The sequence below is a fragment of the Peromyscus leucopus genome, chromosome 13 (assembly GCF_004664715.2).
Source record: "Peromyscus leucopus breed LL Stock chromosome 13, UCI_PerLeu_2.1, whole genome shotgun sequence".
Taxonomy (NCBI): domain Eukaryota; kingdom Metazoa; phylum Chordata; class Mammalia; order Rodentia; family Cricetidae; genus Peromyscus; species Peromyscus leucopus.
In genome coordinates, this window is record NC_051074.1 from 42,086,056 (window position 1) to 42,107,016 (window position 20,961).

The 20,961-nt window shown below is 36.1% G+C and overlaps 1 protein-coding gene across 2 annotated transcripts in view; it reads right to left on the reverse strand.

Moving 5' to 3' along the window:
- The window catches only part of Spag16 (sperm associated antigen 16), an 836,224-nt gene that overhangs the window by 199,409 nt on the left and 615,854 nt on the right, over positions 1-20,961 (reverse strand). For both annotated transcript variants that reach the window (XM_037210300.1, XM_037210301.1), the window contains one exon: positions 16,657-16,783. In XM_037210300.1, the coding sequence (XP_037066195.1) occupies positions 16,657-16,783 (127 nt within the window). The remainder of the gene's footprint in view (positions 1-16,656; positions 16,784-20,961) is intronic.

Consider the following 20,961-nt stretch of genomic DNA (forward strand, 5'->3'; position numbering starts at 1 on the left):
GATAATGGCTAGAACTAAAGACCACCAACAGACATGCTGGTGCAAGGATCAGTACACGGACATTTCTTGATATTCTGACATCTGTACAAAGGAAATAGCAATGGTTCAGCAAAATGCAGCAAAAGAATAACATAAGTTTGTTAATTAGATAAAATAATTCTGAAATATTAGAGCTTGGATTTTGTTAGCATTTGTGAGTGATCCATGTCTATATAAAGGAGTAAAAATTGGTTTTTCAATATTCTGCCATCACAATTAAGGTCCAACATTACTATAGTGGTAGCTCCAAGGACTCTCTGGCCCAGACTTGAAGATTAGGATTTTCATACATTGCCACATTTCCTGAAAGCTGCAATGATGTTGGAGAAATCTCAACTCTGTTTTCCAAGGCTAAGGTGTCACATCCTGTGAGGTAACTCTTGGGACACAATAGGATTTTCTGACCTTAGACACCTTTTGAGGATTTCCACACATATCACAATGCCAAACTGGAGCCTGTTCAGGACCTTTTGGGGGGAAATATTGCATTTATTTATTTGTTTGGTTCTTTGTTTTGTCTTTCTCTCTCTCTGTGTGTGTGTGTGTGTGTGTGTGTGTGTGTGTGTGTGTGTGTGTGTGTATCACTTTCCTCCTTTTTACCCTGTGGGTCCTGCATATCAGAGTCAAGTTGTTAGATTTGGCAGCAAGAACTTAGCTAGTGGAGCCGTCTTGCTAGCACACCTCTTAGAAGAAGTAATTGCAACTGGAATTAAGATGTCCTGGGGATGGAGATGCTGGGTGGCTGTAATTTTTAACACATTGAAGAAATGGTTAGAATTATACACCAGGTTATTTCCTAGATAATGGCCTGCTAGAATTGCAATGGGTTGATTATTTCAAGTGCACAGGCAATTAGAAAAAAGAAGGTAGCTCAACATGTCATGTAATCTAACTCATGGCTATAAACCACAGATATAATCATGAATGTCCAGCATGCCACTTCTATTTTACACATTAAATTGACCTGAATTCGATCAATACTGTGATACCCTGAAGATAGGTAGTCTGAATAGCATAAATAAATGGCTTATTTGATGATAACCTTGTGTCCTAAATCATAGGCTTTTATCACCTTCTCTGAGTGAAAGCAATATTACCTTTTATGTATGTATAAAAAAAGCAAAAGAACACAAAAGCCAATGAAACTTGCCAAGCTGTTGAACTTCAAGGGAAGTGTTCTGAAGGATGTGGTGACTTTCAGAAGGTTTTGGGCTCTGACTGTAGAAGTAAGCTAATCAGTGGATGAGGCTTTGTATTTTGTATTTAAGCCACACACTAGGCAGAACTGCATATATATATATATGCAGTTTATATAGACATACATCACTCATAAATGCTAACAATATCCAAGTTCTCATTTTTGAGAATAATTTTATCTAATATATATACATATATGTATATAACTGCATATGTATGTATATGTGTGTGTATGCAGAAGCCACTTTTTAATGACACAGAAAAACCATTTGAATCAAAAATTTTGTCAGTTGAACTTGTTATACTAACAACAACAGCAACCTAATGGATATAGAGTCAAAGTTGAGTACAACATAATGTTTATATTTTTTCCTCAGAATTCTAGCAAACTATAATATTTTTTATAAGAAAAGACATCTTTTATGAACACACAGGAGAGAGAATCACTGGCCAGCTGTGTCCTTCAGGTGGGCAGAGCTCCAAATAGTTCACTGTATGTATATTTTTCAGTGTATTGTTGGCAGAAATGAAGCCATATTTTTCCTCTTTTTTTTTTTATCCTTAGGATAAGTAACTCACATATCACCAAGTTGGCCAGCTTAGAAAAAATACAATTAAACTTCTAGCATCTTTAAGGATATTTTCATTACAAATTTAACTTTGCAGGTTCAAACAAAATTAATGAGCCAGTGTGATGAAGTGCTCATCATCTTAGAGAACTTTCTGATGTTGCCTATATGTCTATCAAAAGAGGGTATTTTAATACCATACTATGTACTAGACAAAAGCCTTTTCTATCCAATAACTGTCCATCTTTTTTTACTCAGGAGAACACAGCATTACTCTCTAAAAACTGAAGAGAATATCAATGGGGCTAATATCTTCAAAGTGCTGAGGGCTCAAAGCAGTGGCCTGCCACTGTGAAGAGTCCCCATCCTCATTATCTCTGCAATGAAAAGTGACCAAAATTCAAAATACTGCCTGATTTCTAGGGGTGGACATGATCTACAGAAAGTCAAAATAAACATTCACTAACTTGCTTCTTATCATCATTCTTTGAATTTTAATTTATATTTTTAGAATAAAAGAGTTAAATTATGAGCAATATTTTGTACAAAATTAAGAGTTGAAGTAGCACAAAATTAAGCTATATTGGTTGAAACAAATAAATTTCTTTAAATATCAGATACAGCTATATTCTAAGGCATAATGGCTTATATGAAGTACCCAAGGATTATCAAATTATGAGTTACATGCTATGACAAGTTCTCTTCTGAGCACCTTATGACATATGAGAATTCACTTAATGCTCAATGCTCTATCCTATAAAAGAAGGGTTGGTATTTCTGGAAGTTACTAATAGCAGAAATTGATCCAATTGGCATGCAAATATCAAACATGGAGTTATGTTTTATTCATGAGTTTACATGGTTTATCCCAGAAATGTCCACAAAGAAACCATAGCAGGTACACTTCATTATTCTCAATTTTCAGAGAGGGATACTAGGACAGAGAGGTATTAAGAAACTTGTCTGAAGTTAGAGAACTAATTGGTTGTAGAATTTGGATTAAAAAAACCAAACAGTGTCTTTTCAAATACTGTTGTTCTGGCCTATTCTGCTCCCTCTGCTTATAATTAAAGTGAAAATTATAATTAAAATATATTATCAAATATATATTATGTGGTGATTTGACATATAGAGTGTAAAAATACAAATCATTAACTCTGATTTGTGTGATACCAAACAGCTTATTTTTCCCATATGTTTTTCTCATTTTTTTCAGAGTATTTTCAGTAATTATTTAGGATATTGAAAAATGTACATCTTACAACAATAATGCCTCCTACAGCCACATCAAAGGGAAGTGAGTATTACTGTGAATTGTAAGCTTCAGTGCAATAGCCTTTTCTCTCCCCTCTCAGTTTATAACCTCTTGAGGAGTCAACAGAGGATTCATATGAGTGATGGAATGTCAGCAGGAACAGGATCTGACTCGATTAAACCAGAGCATCAATTTGCTGCTTCCCACGTGTCCTACCATTTCCTCACAATGACCAAACCCATCCCATATTGGAAGAATCGCAGTAACTGTTGGAGTTCCTCTGCAGGCAGCAATGGATAGAAGAATCTGTATGGCCAGAGATGGGATTTCACAATGAGAGGGCCATCGGTAGAGGCTACTCAACAGGACCTGTTTGGCTCCTTCTGAAATCCCACGTTTGTAAGGTGTATTATTAATTTTCTGTTTCTGTGATGAAGTGTCATGACCATGGGCAGTTAGAGGAGGAAAAATTCATTTCATTTTGGTTTACAGTTTCAGAGTATCAGGGACCATGATCCCAGAGTGGAGGCATGGCAGCAGGAACAGGAAGCTAAGATCTCACATCTTGGATCATGAGCAGGAGTCAGAATCAACTGAAAGTAAAAGCTTTAAGCCTCAAAACTGTCCTCAAGCAAGGCTGCATCCCCCAAATCTCTCTACTCAGCACCTCCAATAGGGATCAAGTACTCAAATGCCTAAGACTATGGGGGACACTTATCATCCAAATCACCAAAATAGGTGTACCTTTCACAGAGGCAGGAATACAGGGATGGAGATAGAATTGAACATTAGGAATTAGGGCATAGACTTTGCAAAGCATGAGATAATGTAGTGGTGAGTGTCTCTCCCACACATAAAGTACTGTCAGGTGATTAGATATTAGCCTCTAACAGGTATATACATCAGCTTCCACTGGTTTCCAATTAAATCACTTCCACTCTTCTCCTTTCTTTCCAGCATATCTAGGAGGAGATGGATAGGAATTATCAACCTATGAGAAATCCTTGCTCCATCTTCCATATCCAACAAGCAGTTTAAAACACACAAGTTCCTTATAGTTTCCATCAACACTGCTTCCTTTCATATTTTCATATGTTTCACATACAGGCACATATTACTAATATTGAAGACTAATTGCATTCTGAGTCTAGAAAAATCAGATATAAGGGAAGCATCTCACAGAGGACGCCTACACTCATGTCTTTGGATTCCATGCCAAACTTTATATGCACAACTGTGTCAGTCATTGCCCTGGCAGGAAACAACCAAGTCTCATTTGGATGGAAGATTTAAAGAGAATTATAAATGAAGGGACTATTTACCAATGAAGCAAATATAGAGGAATAATTGAGAAAATACATGCATAATTAGAAGCTGTGGGGAATTGTTACTGCATAAAGCTGAAAAGGAAGAGGAGAGGAAATGACCTATTCAGAAGGCTGACTGTGAACTGGAGTCCCACAGCAGGGAAGAGCACAGCTGTGGGGCTGTGGGCACACAGCTGCAGCTGTGGGCCGAGCTGCACAACAGCTGGCTGGTGAAGGCACCTAAGCAAGGTGGGAGAGGGTCATGTAATGTTCCGTGCTCTCTCTCCTCTCAGCCTCAGATCTGGCTCTCTTATCTGCAACTCCCATTGGCCATTTCCAAAGGTGAGTCAGCAGGCAAGCTGATCTCTGTGTGGAACAGAGGAAGATGCAAAACATACAGTGATAAACAGAGAGATACTCTGGTAGAGGAAGAGCAGCTCAGCCTCCACCCATCAACCTGTCTATTCATCCACCTACCTTACTACTGCCTGAGATTAGGGTCTATATTTTGCCAGTACATTGGTTTTCATTCATTGTCTTTAACCTCAGGGGATACATTCTAAAACTCCTCGCTGATGTCTGAAACTGCAGATAGAAGGGAACTTATGCGTACTACATATTTTCCTATCTATAGTTGCATGTAATGAAACAATGAAACAATTCATAAAGTAGAGACAGCAGAAGATTTAAACAATGAAGTCCACAGAACAACATAGGTAAAATAAATTACCTGCATATGGTTTCTGCCTATCCCAATTTGACATTCTCAGGTAGTGTAAAAGAAAAGACTGGTCTCCTAGACGAGACCGGCAAGACAATGTGATTTTTCATTATGTTACTCAGGAGAGCACACAATTTCAAAAATATGCCGTCTTTATTTCTAGAAATTTCCATTAATATTTTTGGACTGTGGTTGACTATGAGCAACTGACCTACAGAAGCAACATAGCAGAGACAGGGGGACTACTGCATGCATCATGAGCCTCTGTGTTCACATTCCATTGGAACACACCTGTGTTTGAAACATCGCATGGCATCCCATCATGAAAACTTATGATACTATATTTAGACAAGATGTATGGCTTAGACGTTGATTTTCAAGTATCCTCAGTGATTACATGATTGGTGTTCAAGGATGCCCATTTGAATCATCTTGTACACTATTTCATAATTAATATAAATTAATTATATAAATAGAGAAAATTGACTTTGAATCATAGCAAATATAGCTTTGTTAACACAAGTTCAGCAATCATCACTAAAAGCAGAATATTGAAATCTGGCTAACTGACATATGAAGTATTACTATTAACATGATAGTCATAACATGAAATGCTTGCTATCTCAAAGTCCAAAGCTAGCCCAAGCTTTTATATAAGAAGCAATATTTACTTGGGTGTACATTGGAGTAGGTGGAGAAAAAAGTTACAGAGAAGTTTGGGTCTGGGAAGATGAAGAGTAGTGGAAATAATTCTAGAAATACATAACCTAGTTTAACTATCTTAAAACAAACTAGGTATCTGATTTGTCAATAAAGGTAATGATTATTTTTGGTGTTAGCAGAATCCACAGGCTCAGGACTAGAAGACATCCTAGTGGAATGAGTGACATTGAAATCCACAGAGAGTTAGATAGTTATAGCATATTATTATGAGATGGATAAAATGGGTTATTAAGAGACTGTGCTTCTTGAGATGAGTTCCATAATCACCTTTCCTATCACCTCAGAATTTCAGAATGTATAAGCAAAATGTGCTGCCTCAATACCAAAATAATTTTAAGTAGAATAGAAATGCATCCTTCATATACGATACTGATGCAGATATCTTCAAGGAGATTCTTAAACTCTTGACACGACAAAAGGAACAGGTCAAACTGGTAGCAGTAAAAGTTAAACATCTCTAACTGTTAGCAAGAACCACACAGCTAAGTTTTTGTAGTAGTATTTGGTCATTGCTTCTTGACGGAAGAGTCGTGAATCCATGAACTCTACCTTCTCAGCAAATCAGTGGCATTCATGCACAGTTCCATCACACCAGTCTCTGGAAGGAGAGAGAGAGCACTGCAAAGATAACTGGATGATGATGGTTAGGAGGGTGTTTAGCACAGAACACCTTGAAGCAGTAGGCTTAAAGAGAACCTAGGAAACAGTGTGTCACAATGCACTGGCAAGTAAATGCTAAGATGAAGGAAGGAAAAGTCCACCTAGGAGAGAGGCATGATAAAATTGGTAGACAGATATTAATATGTGAAGTGTGAGAATGTAGTATAGAATTAACGTAGGAATTTTAATGAATGTTACAGAGATGTTAGGAGATATATATATATATATATATATATATATATATATATATAATTTTAAAAATTATATGAAGAATAGAAAAATGAAAGAGTAATGATGAGGTACAAAATTGATGAAATAATATAATCAGATGATATTAATTTACCCCATGCTGAAAAGTAAGATTGGGATATTTTTGTGCTGAAAATATTTTAACTAAGAGAAAGAAGTGAGCAGAAAAAGAGTAGAAGTGGGAGAAACATAGCATCCATGGTTACAGCTAAATTTGGATGGGGTTAAGTGGTCCCTAGGTCATATGGCTGTAGAACAAATGGAACATCATGCAAGAACTGGGAAGGGATGATAAAAGAGGGTGATGAGCATAGGGAAGACAAGCTATGAAAACAGACATGGGTGTATCTAGTCTGTCTTCCAAGTGCCGTTTTTTTTTTTCCCTCTACCTCCATACATAGATACAAGATACGCTTTCTCACAAACAGCTGTGTCGTGACACATACAGCGTAGTACAAGTGGAACAGTTTGGGTTAAAATTTGTAACACTCCCCACTATTCCCTGAAACCACGGATGCTTTTGAAATTTCTTTTGTACAATAGAAGCTCACCTATTTTTTCTCCACTATGTCCCAGACTTCAGTTCATTGAAAGGCATACAACAAGCTTATGATAAATAATTCTTAATTACATGGATATATTTTCCACCATTAGAGCAACAAAAATATGAGTGTGAAAATGACAAATGTTTATCAAATTTATTATTTTAAAATATTTAGTGTTCATTTTTAAAATACACTGTTTTCCTCTTGTCCTTTTTTTTCCTTTTGGTATGAAATGCAGAGGATGGTGCATGATGATTTTGAGCAATTTTTACTTACACTCTTAAATTACAAGTGAGAAGAAACACTTCTGAGCTCAATCAGATTGAGTAAATCATATTTGAATATTGTTTGAAATTCAATTTCAGATAACTAGCACTGCAGGTTATCATGAGTGCCAACTGTACCAGCTCCATCTCCACGCTGAGTACGCTGTTTGTTCTGGTTTGAGTTGCACATCTGTTGAACTACAAATTCCCATAAAGGATTATTCTATTAAAAAGTATCATATTGGCAGATTAAAGATGATTATCTATTCAATTTTGTATAACAGACTATTAAAAAGGCAAATTCTTCGGTCACTGGCTCTGGACCATGCAGCATGTGTACACTGAATTTTAACTATTACCATTTAATCTAATGACTAGTGTATACTCTTAGATTAAAATAATCCATTCCTTTTAGGTTTCCAAACTGTGCATCTCTTGGAAAAATTCAAAGTGCTGATGTCACATATTGCTTTATGAAAATGTGTTTCTATCAGTTTACCAAGATTCAAAGCTACCTATACTGGCATGCACAGGTAGTTTTCATTATATCAGCAAACATATCATCATAGCTCATTATTATTTCTAAATGATGTCAATATATATACAACCTACCCCTCATACTTGATTCATGGATATAAAGCTTTATGAATTTTTTTTACTTAGGTGTGGTAGGAAAATAATTTGACAACAGAACATTATCCATTCGTTTACAAGTATGCCTTTGAAAGTAGGTCTAATATAACACCACAGAAAATCTCCATTAAATCCAATGTAGGATCCAATGTAGCAGCTGACGGAGGACCCTCAGGTTTGGGGCATATGCTCCATTCCAACTATTTTACGTAATTCTATACACAAGCCTTCTAAGGAATGTGTGAACAGGTATTTCATTTATACAACCAAGCAATTCAAGTGCCTCTTGATTGTCTTTGGATATCCTGTTACAAATACACTTCACTGCAGTTCTTCATAAGAGAACTAAGCTATAATGGCAAGTTTACTTGTTTTAAAATACTGCATAAGCTTCAGGAACTAACCCAAGTGTGAATTTGTGTGAGCCATGCAGGGAAACTGCAACAGCTGGCTGCAGCTGGTAACAGTAACTAGCTATTCCTGCTCTCATTTCAACAGAATGGGTCAAATGCTTGAAATTATCAATGTTTTTGGATTTATGAATCTTTTCCTCCCCAAAATTCTCATAGCTTAGATATGTGAGTTTAACAGGTCAGTTTTCTGAGGGATATGGCTATTTATTTTTTAAATTTGGAGCACAGGGTCTGCCCTGGACTTCAAGGAGGAAGCCATAATGATCTCTACAATGATGATTGTATGTCTCTGAATTAATGGATCTGTGGTTAATATGTCTTTAATTTATTTTAAATTTTTAAGAAATTCATAATAGTATTGGCATATTACTTCTTGTGTTTACTGTTAGCAAATGAATTTGCTTTTATCATGAAACACAAGAAGACAAAAATCAGAGAAAAAATTGTTATTTTTACAGAGAAAGCATAGATCCTGTCCCTATGAATCTCCAATTCTTCTTAATAGAATTCCCAGTTTATAGTAATTAAATGAAACAGTTTTCACAGAACTATAAGAGCATGTAAGTTTATTAATACAAATCAGTAATTAAAGCTCTCAAAGCTCTTCCAAGTGGAAGATATAAAACCCAACCAATAGGTCCGTGATGATTGAAAGAGAAAGCCCTGTTCTATGCATGCCATGCATCTCTCCACAGATCTACTCTATATTCCAAAGGGCTACAAATGTTCCTGTAGGTACCCGCTCCAACCTGTATACTCAAAGGACTGTACACATCACTGTAGGTATAAGTTCCAGCCTGTATACCCAAAAAGCTATAATCTGATTTCCTAATGTTCCCTTCACTCTTTGGTCCAGTATCAGAGGGATTTGTATTCACTTAAGAACAAAATGGATTTTTTTAAAGTATTCAATAGGATCAATGGACCAAATATTAAATAATAGAGCCATAAAATAATTGAGCAGGGTCCTGTGGTCATCTATTCCTCATGTTTTATCCTCTATTCAGATGCCTCTATGTCCCAAGAAATCCATGTTACAGGATTAGTTCCATCCTCTTAATCTTGAGATGTAAAAGAAGTGAACTTTTTTCCTTCCTTTCTAATTTAAGTTTTTTTTTTTTTTTTTTTTTTTTTTTTTTTTTTTTTTTTTTTTTTTTTTTTTTTTGGTTTTTCGAGACAGGGTTTCTCTGTGTAGCTTTGCGCCTTTCCTGGAGCTTACTTGGTAGCCCAGGCTGGCCTCGAACTCACAGAGATCCGCCTGGCTCTGCCTCCCGAGTGCTGGGATTAAAGGTGTGCGCCACCAACGCCCGGCCTCTAATTTAAGTTTTTAATACTTATTTCTAATTAAGGCAGGACGTAAATAAAAAAGAGCTGAGGATGTAGTTCAAAGGCAGAGTGCTTGCCAAGCAGATGTGAGGCTCTAGGTTTGGTTCTAAGCATTACCACTGCCATCTCTCCAGATATCTCTGTGTAACATTCCTACTTAGAACATTTACTAAGTGACTATTTTATATCATGTATCATGTGAGGTGCACAGATACTAGACAGCACTTGATCATAAAAAAACTGAAAGAAGAACCACAGAGCTGAAACTCAGACAAAAAATTAACTTTATATTCTTTCTTGTGACTCATGTGGCCTTGCCTGTTAAGTTAATATAAATGTAATAGAAAGTGAAAATATAAAACCCCAAGTAAAGCTCCAGGATTTCAGATTGTCCATGTGAAGTGCACAGAAGTCCTCTGAGATGTAGTCGTCATTCAGTGTTAATTGTATGGATAAGAAGTGATATGTGGTATGGGATTGGAAATCCAGCCCTTGTAGGATGGAGCAGGTGCTTGGGTTTCCCAGAAGACTTGTAGGAAATTTGGCAGGTGATAGCATAGATTGTCTTTTGATAGTTTTCTAAATTCCAGAGACAACTAGTTGGTAATGAATGCTAATAATGCTAATAACAGGATGCTGTATCTCAGTCAGCTTTATGCAAAACTTCCTCCTGTGACGAGTAGTGAGGGGATTTCAGTATTTAGAGCAAATGAGTCATCTTTCCACACTTACATCACCTATCTATATAGAACCACATTATAAAAAAAAGAAGAATATACAACTCATATCTCAACATACAGACTGCCTGGCTTTGAATGCAAACGCTACATTTGAAGAGTGGTTCACAACGAGATGGGTAAAATTTCGGTGTCTCAATTTCTTCATCCGTTAAAAGTGGACAAGAACAACATTATTAAATTTGTAGCAAGATATAAATAGGACACAAGTCCCCCTCTATAATTGAAAGACAATAGTGGGAGACTTAACTCCAGAGGTGTGAGCTGCCTCACTATGGAGACAATTCTCTCCTGAGTATCCTTTCTTATTGCATTTTTTTTCCTGTTAACAGTTTGATAGTGAGGATTTTTGAATATGTAAGTGTTGCCCACTGAGCAGTGATTCTTTAATTCCTGCTCTCCAATTTGGCCTTGGAATTACAGGATTTTTCACTCTGGCTGGAGGAAACACATTATTCCTATGTGAGCCTGTGTGAGCTCCTGGAATTTTCTCCTCTATGCCTTTGGACCACTTCCCCTTGGCTTTAAGCTCTCATGCACAAATTATTACTCAGCTAGTTAGTGAATGGGTGGAGGAGCCTCTGCAGGTCTCCAGGGCTCTCACCTTGCAAACTAAAGCTGCTCTGATCCTCAAAGCCTATACACCCTGGCTCCCCTCCTCTTGTCTCCCAGAAGCTACTAGGTTGAATCTAGGCAGCATTCCGGGGTCAGTCACGTGGCTTACCTGATTCACCCTGTCTCAAGAACTCTCATTGTATTATCTTTTTAATTGCTCACCAGATAGTGTTTGAAACCGCTATTGTTTCAAGAATGCTTACAGCCCCCCTCCGTCTAGCCTTCCATCCCTCCACTGTTTGGAACTATAACTGGCCAGTCCCTGGTACCTACTCCTGGCTGGGGGCGGGGGTCAGACCCTACAGTCCCTGGTATCCACTCATGGCTGGGGTGCAAGACCCTACAGTTCCTGGTACCCACTCATGGCTGGGGTCGAAGACCCTACAGTTCCTGGTACCCTTTCCTGGCTGGAGTGGAAGACCCTACAGTCCCTGGTACCCACTCATGGCTGGAGTGGAAGACCCTACAGGTTTCTGACAGCTCGAAGCAATGGAAATGAGGTTCAAAAATATTTAGACATTCTTCCCAAATCTTTCAGCCATTAAGTATTGGAGGAAAACAAACAAACAAGCAAAACCAACCTCCAAACCAGGGATTTTCTTCATGTGTGTTCTCTCTAATGCCCTTTGCTGCTCCATCAGAGAGTAAAACAGAAACTTCTTTGGTCTCTCTCTCTCTCTCTCTCTCTCTCTCTCTCTCTCTCTCTCTCTCTCTCTCTCTCTCTCTCCTTCCCCCTTGCTTCCACCCTTCCTTTCTCTTCTTTCTCTCTCTCTCTGCCTCTCTTTCTTCTTCCTTCCTTTCTTCCTTCTTTCCTTACTTCTTTCTGTTTGTCCATTCTTTCTTTCTTTTCTTCAACAGGATTTTTGTTTTGTTTTGTTTTTTTTCTGTTTAGCCCTGTAGAACAGGTGGATCCACCTGCCTCTGCCTCCTAAGTGCTGGGATTAAAGGTGTGTGCCACTTCTGCCCAACCAGAAACTGGCCCAGCAATGTACTATAGCTGTATTAACCAACACTGATAAATTTGACACAAAGATTTGGGGGATGTTTTGTTTTGAAAAAATAAGGTGAAGTCAATCTGTTATTTTTCATCTTGTTCAAGAATTTTGGCGGCGGAGAGGGCTGCTCTCATGTTAGTGCTTCTGCCATAGTTCTGCTCATGGGGACTATATGGGATTATCTCCAAAGGCTGGGGCACTTTGCCCATTTGAATGATCAGACACCAACAGGCTTTCTACGGGATACCCTCCATCTGGCTCAAATTTCTGCTTCTGCATTTTCTAGAGATGTGACTTCTTTACAAATGTGCTGGAATTACCTTTTACAAAGGAGTAAAAAAATATTGCTGAAGTATATAAGCACAATGAAATAAGAGATGTCAAAAGGGATATGTATAAATCCTTGCAATTCACTTTTATTACTTTCACCATGCAATGGCATTTAACATTTTCTGAAACAGTTTTGAATGAAAAAAAAACATTCAACATTTTAAATATGCCAAGTGAGAGATATTGTTTAGATAGTGAATAGTCACAAAAACTTGCTGTTTTACACTCCTGGGAGGCTCTTTGCTTAATGAGAAAGGAACATTTATCCTCTCACAAATACAGTGTTATAAGTTTATACTAATATATGGATACATCTATAAACACAGATAATCTGTATTTGTCACAGGCGATGTACTTGTAAATAAAACATTATGTAAATAATGCTATGCCACACCGTTCTTCTTTCAAATGTGCGAGTGGCTGATGCGGCAGTGGAAAAGCAAAGTCACACACAATGATTTATACATGCTCAAATGTTTAAATATATATGTACATTTCATAAACATAAAATCATTCTTAGTTAACCATTTCAACACACTCTTAATATACTATAAGAATAAGGGGTTAGCCTTGCATTTTTTTAAAATCCATTGACTAGCACACATTTTTGGATGTCATACTTACACACAGATGGGTCAAATTACTTTTCTTATTTCTAAAGTGAATAGAATGATCTCTGAGATCCCCTCCAGCATTAAGACACATGGTGGAAGACTGAACTCAGATTTCCTTATTGCAAGACACTATTATTCCTTTGAATCCTCATTAAACCTAAGACAATTATCTACTCTATTATTTCCATGAGGAATGTAATTCCAGGAAGATTAAATAATTTGTCTAAGGTCTAAATGATGCTGAAGACATTATTGAATCTAAGAGTCTGAATTATGGTATGTATTCTGTACCTATACTTCTGGGATATGAACTTCTCTATCAATGCTACATGTTATAAATGATGTACTAGTTAGCACATCAATCTCAAAACAGATAAAAGCCATTTCTTAGAACTCACATTTTGTAAATCTAAAATGATTCTTTTGCCTAAAACTTAACAATTATGTGTTTTTATATTCATGAAATTTGAAACAAACAGTACAGACAATGCTTTCAGTGGTGTTATGATTTTCAATATATTTCTTACACTGTGTCACATTTTCAGTGACTAAGAATCTAGTATTTACAAAAATAACTCATAGTTGATAGAGACAGTAGAACAGAACATTTCCCCAGATGTCCTTCAATGAAACTGATCCGGACATACGATGATCACGTAGAATATGAAACATTAACACAATTCTTGTTTGAACCAGCTTAGCCAGTATGCTACCTAAACATTCACATGTACTACTTAATACCAAGGTGGCAGTGCATGTTTGTTGATGATGACTTTCTCTTAGACCCAGAGCACAATGGTGGCTTTTGGACAGAGATCTGCCTCTTATAGAGATTCATCAGTAAAGTTGTGCTGAATAACACTTTGGTTGTATATAACTGTGAAACTTAATACTGTCACAAATCTTGACCAGGAAATATGGCTTGGCACAACTAAACATGTGCTCTCAATAAATATATTTTATTTCTAGCAAGATCAATATTCTCTTACTCCTTTGCAGTCATTATGTCATATAAGCTTGCATTAGCTTGCCCTATGAATACATAGAAATTAGTCATGTTCAGATGAATACATGTTTTGACTTTATTAAGTCAAACTTGATTTTTATCATTATATTTCAGATATTTTCATAATGTAGTTCTGCTACATTTCTTTACTAATAAGTAGTAAGTAGCAAATATGTAGGAGTTACTTATCCTTATTGCTATTTTGGCCAGCTTCAGATCTGCACTCTTTATGTCTTGACAACAACAAAATTCCCAGTATTATACTTTCTGATTTTCTATCTTTCTACTCATGATCTGATTCTATCTTGGACTCCTCCTAATTCATCTAACTTTTGGGTTATTTTAAACTTTTTAAATAGGGTCAGTGAGCAAGTCTGTAGAGAAGCACAGGCTTCTTACTATTCAATGAGAAAAGCCTTATGACAGTAATTTCTCAAGCACATTAAATTTAAATTAATGACAATATGTTTCTTGAAGAAATGGCCAAAGGGATGGGAAAGTCAGACTGAAATTACTTTTCTTTGACTTGATCACAGGGTCTCTGGTTTGCAGTCTCTGTCTTTTATTTTTCTCATCATTCTACCATTGATCCTCAATACTTTTCTTAACATTGGTGTATGACCATGAGCTTGGCAGTCATGGAGGAAAAAAAGGAGATTTTCAGTACCTAGACTCTAATATATTGACTTGTGCAGCAGAAGATACATGGTGATATTTATTAAAAATCATGTTTATCTAGCTGTACAAAGAACTTTCCAACTGGATAACAAAGGTCAATAAAAAGTCAGCAGCAACACATCTAATAATGATAATAAAATACAGAACTACTTTTAATTATGCAATATTCTTGTTAACGTCTTTTACTCATTATTAGAATGTACAACCTTAGGTTTTACCATTCAAAGTTCAAAATTGAAAGATGTGACTAGTTGAATACCTGCTTAAGATAATCAAAATAGGTTTAGGGAAGTGACTGGTTTGTGACACCTCAGGAGAAACTCCCATGGAGATCTGACGCCAATGCACATTTACATGACAGAACATTGAAGTATTAATTTCTTACACAGAACATTATCAAGTGAAATACTGGTAGTTGAAATCTTTTATTCTTCACAGTGCTTTCTCTTTGAAATCTGGGAGACCTTAAGTGTCACAACATCATGAATATTGAAACTTTCACTTATATTAAGAACTCTCCTACTTTTACCGCCTAAGCACTACGTGGGTGCCAACATATCCAGCAACTAAAAACTCTTGTTTCTAATATCATTTACATGTTCATATCCAAAGAAAATACAAGATACCATTTAAGGAAATAACTTATCATTTCCATTTTCAGATGTTTAATGGTAATAACACAAAACCAGTTTCAAGAAACACACAGCAATTCTCTTGTGGTTCCAGAATTACTCTTGGCATACTTATGCTTCTGGACCAGAGAATTAATACTGACTACGTTTTTAAATAATGCATTATCTTTTCTTCTTACATATTTATTTCTTCCCTAACAATGGAAATCCTGTCATAATAAATCTGTTTTAATCTATCACAAATAATGCAAATATTTTGAGGAATTCCCAAAAGTTCAAAATCTTAAATATGAATCCACACTATCAAAGGGAAGATCTGCTGTCCATTTATCATCTAACAGAGGCTAACATTACATATGAAGACACAGAAGTACTTTAATCTTCTAAGTGGACGATTGGAATTACTTTGCTTAACAACAGATTCCACTCTATCATCAGTAGGGGTAAAATATTTTATCTGCTTGATAATTTGTACACTATTTCAGGAAAAATGCTACAAAAATAATTTTATAGAGCACAAACCCTTAATTACAATAATAGATGAATGTATATATAAATTTTAGAACATTTCTGAGCAATTTATTAACTTTTTTTTCGAGACAGGGTTTCTCTGTAGCTTTGGAGCCTGTCCTGGGCTAGCTTTGCAGACCAGGCTGGCCTCGAACTCACAGAGACCCACCTGGCTCTGCCTCCCAAGTGCTGGGATTAAAGGTATGTGCCACCACCGCCCGGCCTAACTTTTTATAATTAAGCTATCTCATTAAAATGTTTCAAGTTCACTTTGATACAATGTTGGTTCTTCTCCACTCATTTACCTGTGTTTCAGGAAGCCCAGCTAGCTTACGTTGGGAAGGATTCCATGGGATGTGGGCTATAAGGGTACACATGATGCTGTCAGCAAGCTCATGTGTGTCTACGCTAGTATCACTTCTCTTCTTTGTTACTTACTTCCTTCTGTGATTAATATAGTTCTTTTGTAATAAGATTCATGATATTGATAAACTACAAATACCATAGTTGGTATATTCAAAACATATAACTACAAATAAAATATTACCAAAAGCTTTAGAGGGGAAAAAAAAAACATTTCAGGAAAAAAAAATACATTGTTAGTTAGGAGACAAGAGTGAGACAGAGGGACCCTACCTGTTGAATCAAAGTTCACCTCATTGCCAGGACTCGGACCCACATCAATGGACACAATTGGAATGAGCTTCCGGAAGTCCCACAGCTTTGTGACTCCACGGGCATCACAGGATGCTATTATATGGCCCTTTAAAACACATAATGAAAGAAATATATATGTGTATATATACATAAATACATATGTATATATAGGAACCTATAATAAAAACATAAACATGAGATTTTTGTTATAGTTTTATCAATGCCACAAAAAACATATTTCTCTAGCCTAAAAAGAATTCACTATGTCCTCATCTTGGATATAAAATTATATCTAACAATGTTCTTAAGATATAAAATCTTAAATGAAAATTATGAAGATCAATTTTTAAGGAACTACTGAAATTTTAGTTCTGTGAAAAGATGTAAAACATATAAACACTTATATTTTGTTTTATTGCACAAATTATATGTGTATGAGTTATGTGAAACATAGAACTAGAAATAAGAAAAAATACTTATGTGCATTTCCTATAATACACTTCTAACTAATTAGTACTGCTAGTTAATGCCACAAATGAATTTAGGAAGATAAGGTCAGACAGTGGTGGTAGAAAACAGGAAGATATATAAGGCGTGAGGACCAGAAACTAGCGGCATTTGACTGGTTAAGATTTTGGCTGGTTAAGCATTCAAGCTTTGGAGCAGCAATTCAGCTGAAAGCCATTGGGATGAGGACTCAGAAGCCTCCAGTCTGAGGAGACAAGACCAGCTGAGGATCCGGTGAGGTGAGATAGCTGTGGCTTGTCCTGTCTCTCTGATCTACCAGCATGGACCCCAATAACTCGGCTCGGGTTTGATTTTATTAATAAGAACTTTTAAGATTCCTGCTACAGACAGTGGTGGTGCATGCCATTAATCCCAGCACTTGGGAGGCAGGGGCAGATGAATCTCTGTGAGTTCAAGGTCAGCCTGGTCTACAGAGTGAGTTCCAGGACACATTTCAAAGCTACATAGAAAAACTCTGTTTTGAAAAACAAACAAACACACAAACAAACAAAAAGAGTTAGAAATCTAAATGGATGCAATGGTCAGGGTTAGACAAACTTCTTAATAGAGTTGTTTGGGCTGTTTTGTTAACATATTGTATTTGTTTGATAATGCTTATGCTATTGCAGGAAAACTGCTAAAAACAAACATTTTATAGAGCACAAAACACTTAATTACAATTAATAGCTGTTGTATGAGAGCAAGGAGGAAGGTGTTTGTTTGGATGCAGCAGAGGGAAAACAGAAAAGCAGATAAATCAAGTGTAATGGAAAAAGCGAAGGGGCTTTTCCAGAAGAGTAAGAAGCCTGGCCTTATCCATCGGGAGTCTAGACTTCCTGTGTAGACGTTGGCCTCTCAGAAAAAATATGTCAATTTTTGAGGACCACTCCACATCAGTAATGGGGGTGGGGTGAAGGGCAAGAGGGGCTCCTGCTCTCCCTCTACATTCATCCTCAATGTTTCTGCATTCAGTTTCTGTGCTCATTCATAAATGCAATGAATTGGCCACATCAGAACCGCATCACTGTTCATACTCAGTAGACTTTTCAATTTGTCTCACAGATTTCCTCTAAAACCAAGCTTGATTTTTAACCACCAAATCACAACCTTTCTTTTCCTTTCTTTCTTAATTTTTAAAAATGTTAAAGGCATTAACTTTCTTACTAAACAATTTTCTTTGTTATTTTAATCAAGGTCATAGTTTCCCTTTTCCTATTTCCTGCCAGATGTGTATCCTTCCTGTAAAAAGTGAACAACCTGGATACGAGTTCAAGGAAATCTTCTCATTTTCCCTAAACACACCAGCCATGCAAGGAATGCCATTTGTTTTAAAATTCTGTAACTGTTGTCACTGGCAAAGCAATATGAAATCTGTGTCCCCAATCTAACAAATGAGATGCTCAATCTTTAATGACTTAAAAGAAGCAGAGAAAATTTGCAATGTTCTCAAGCATGTAAACACATTTTTGAAAGAATTGTGAGGAATCAGTGAGTTTCATTCCAGAAAAATGAAAGATCGGTTCACAGGTCTTAGCAGGGAATATTAATGTTACAAATTAGAAAAAGTCCTTCCCAAATATAAAGATTTTCAGTCATCTTCAGACATCACAAATGGGATCTTTGTTCAACCTAGGGAACATAGCAGATAAGTTTTAATCAGAATTTAATTTGGGTGCACCTCTTACAACAGACATTTTTATTGACTTGGACATTGTCTGGAGACTTGAAATTAAAGAGGATTAAAAATATACCTTATCACAATGAGTATTAAAATATGAGGAATTACACTAAAAATTAAAAAAAACTAGCCTCCTCATTTATATTGGGTGAAATAAATATTAAAATGTTTTTATGTTTAATACCTAATGATGTTGCTGTCAAATGATCAATGTTTCATAGTTTAAATATGTTAAAATGATTTAAAATGTATGTTTTTAATAAACAAGGTAAGTGCTACATGATTCAATAAAATTAATGCATAGTAATATTTTCAAACTTTTGAGCAATGACCATAATTTAAGCATGTTTTTCATTGCCTTAGGAACTTAGAAGCTATGACTGAGGATGTATTATGTTGAAATAAACGTAGTAACTTATTAAGAGATAGAAGTTGATTTTTAGATTTAATAACTACATGATAATAATTAACAATTACTTAGGTATACCAAGCATGTAGGGCACATGTAGAGCCTATCATGGTGTTTTGTAGCATAATGGAGCCCCAGAAAGTATCCATTAAATTAGAAGATGGATAGTACCATCATAGAGTTGATTGTAATGTTTTAGTTTAGTACAAGTCTAGCCTTGACAGTCTTAAGGTTCATATTAATTTTAGCACTCATGGTTTTGAGTCAGAAACATACAATGTAGATGATGAAAGTGTTATTAAAAACTTAGAATATCTAAAGACTCCAGGAACATCCTTTTCTCATCTCAATCAAATCAGAAGGGCATCAGCCTACCTCCGTCTGTAAAACAGGATAGCAATCTAGAATAGCATTACACAGCTGGAGATGAGGTCTGAAGACTCTTGAGGTAGAGAGATACAGGAAAGGGATTAGATGGTGGAAGGGCTTAAAAAGTTTGATAAAAAGATGACAAGAAAAGGAAATATAAAGCAGAAACCAAATAAGGGTGATACCATGGATCTTGAGCTGAGGCTCAGAATTAACTGGCCATTTGGCTTTAGTGGGTAAATAGTTGGGAAGAGCTTTGTGCCAGGTGGGAGACTGAAGCCAACTTATTGTTAAACCATGAGTAGTTCTAAAATTTCTCAATCAAATGAGACAAAATTTGGACAAAAGTTGCTGGACAAAGTTGTTTGAAACTACACTTTATAAATGACAAATGGAGAGAATCTGTATAAACAGAGTATCTCATGATATGGACCAGAACCTAGATGAACAAATCTGTGGTTTCAACACCAAATTGCATCATTAATGCAAACCCTGTAATACTGAGGGATCGCAGGGCTGCTGGCCTGGAGGACCTGAGGAAAAGGAAGTAAACACAGGGCTGAGCTCTACAGAAAAGACATGAAAATAAAATGGAGAGCAGAAGAGGGAAAAGCAAGAAAACAGAAGAATTCCTATTTTTATAAAAAGCTCTCTCTCTCTCTCTCTCTCTCTCTCTCTCTCTCTCTCTCTCTCTGTGTGTGTGTGTGTGTGTGTGTGTGTGTGTGTGTGTGCATGTGTTACAGGGGATTGAAACTATGGCCTTACATATGCTAGACAAACACTCTACCACTAAGCTACCTTAAAATTAGTATTTCCCAAGTAATTGCAGATTTATATACCCAAATGACAGGTAAAGAAAAAAACGAAAAGTAAGAATATATAAAATTCAACAATAAAAAGCCTGAACTAAAACAAAAGTCGGTATTCATTAAATATGTAGTACCAGCAATTCTGTGAAAATTTATATAGGCCAGACAATTTTAAAAGAATGAAAAAAAGTTACAAAAGCGGTATTTTCTTATAATGCTGCAATTATATAAAATTGCACTAGGTTAGCAAAACAGAACAGTTGGAATGTAAAAGGAAAAATACACAACATCTGACAAGTTTAGAATTAATTCAAATGAGGGATTTATATTAAATTATTGAATAAAGTTGAAGTTATTTACGAAAATTTCATGTTTTTTGAAAAAATTATTTTATTGTTTATTTATATGTGCGTATCACATGTGTGTAAGCACCTGTAGACACTGGAATAAAGTGTCAATCAGAACTTCTGGAGCTGGAGTTACAAGTGGTCCTCAGCCACCCAAGTGTGGGT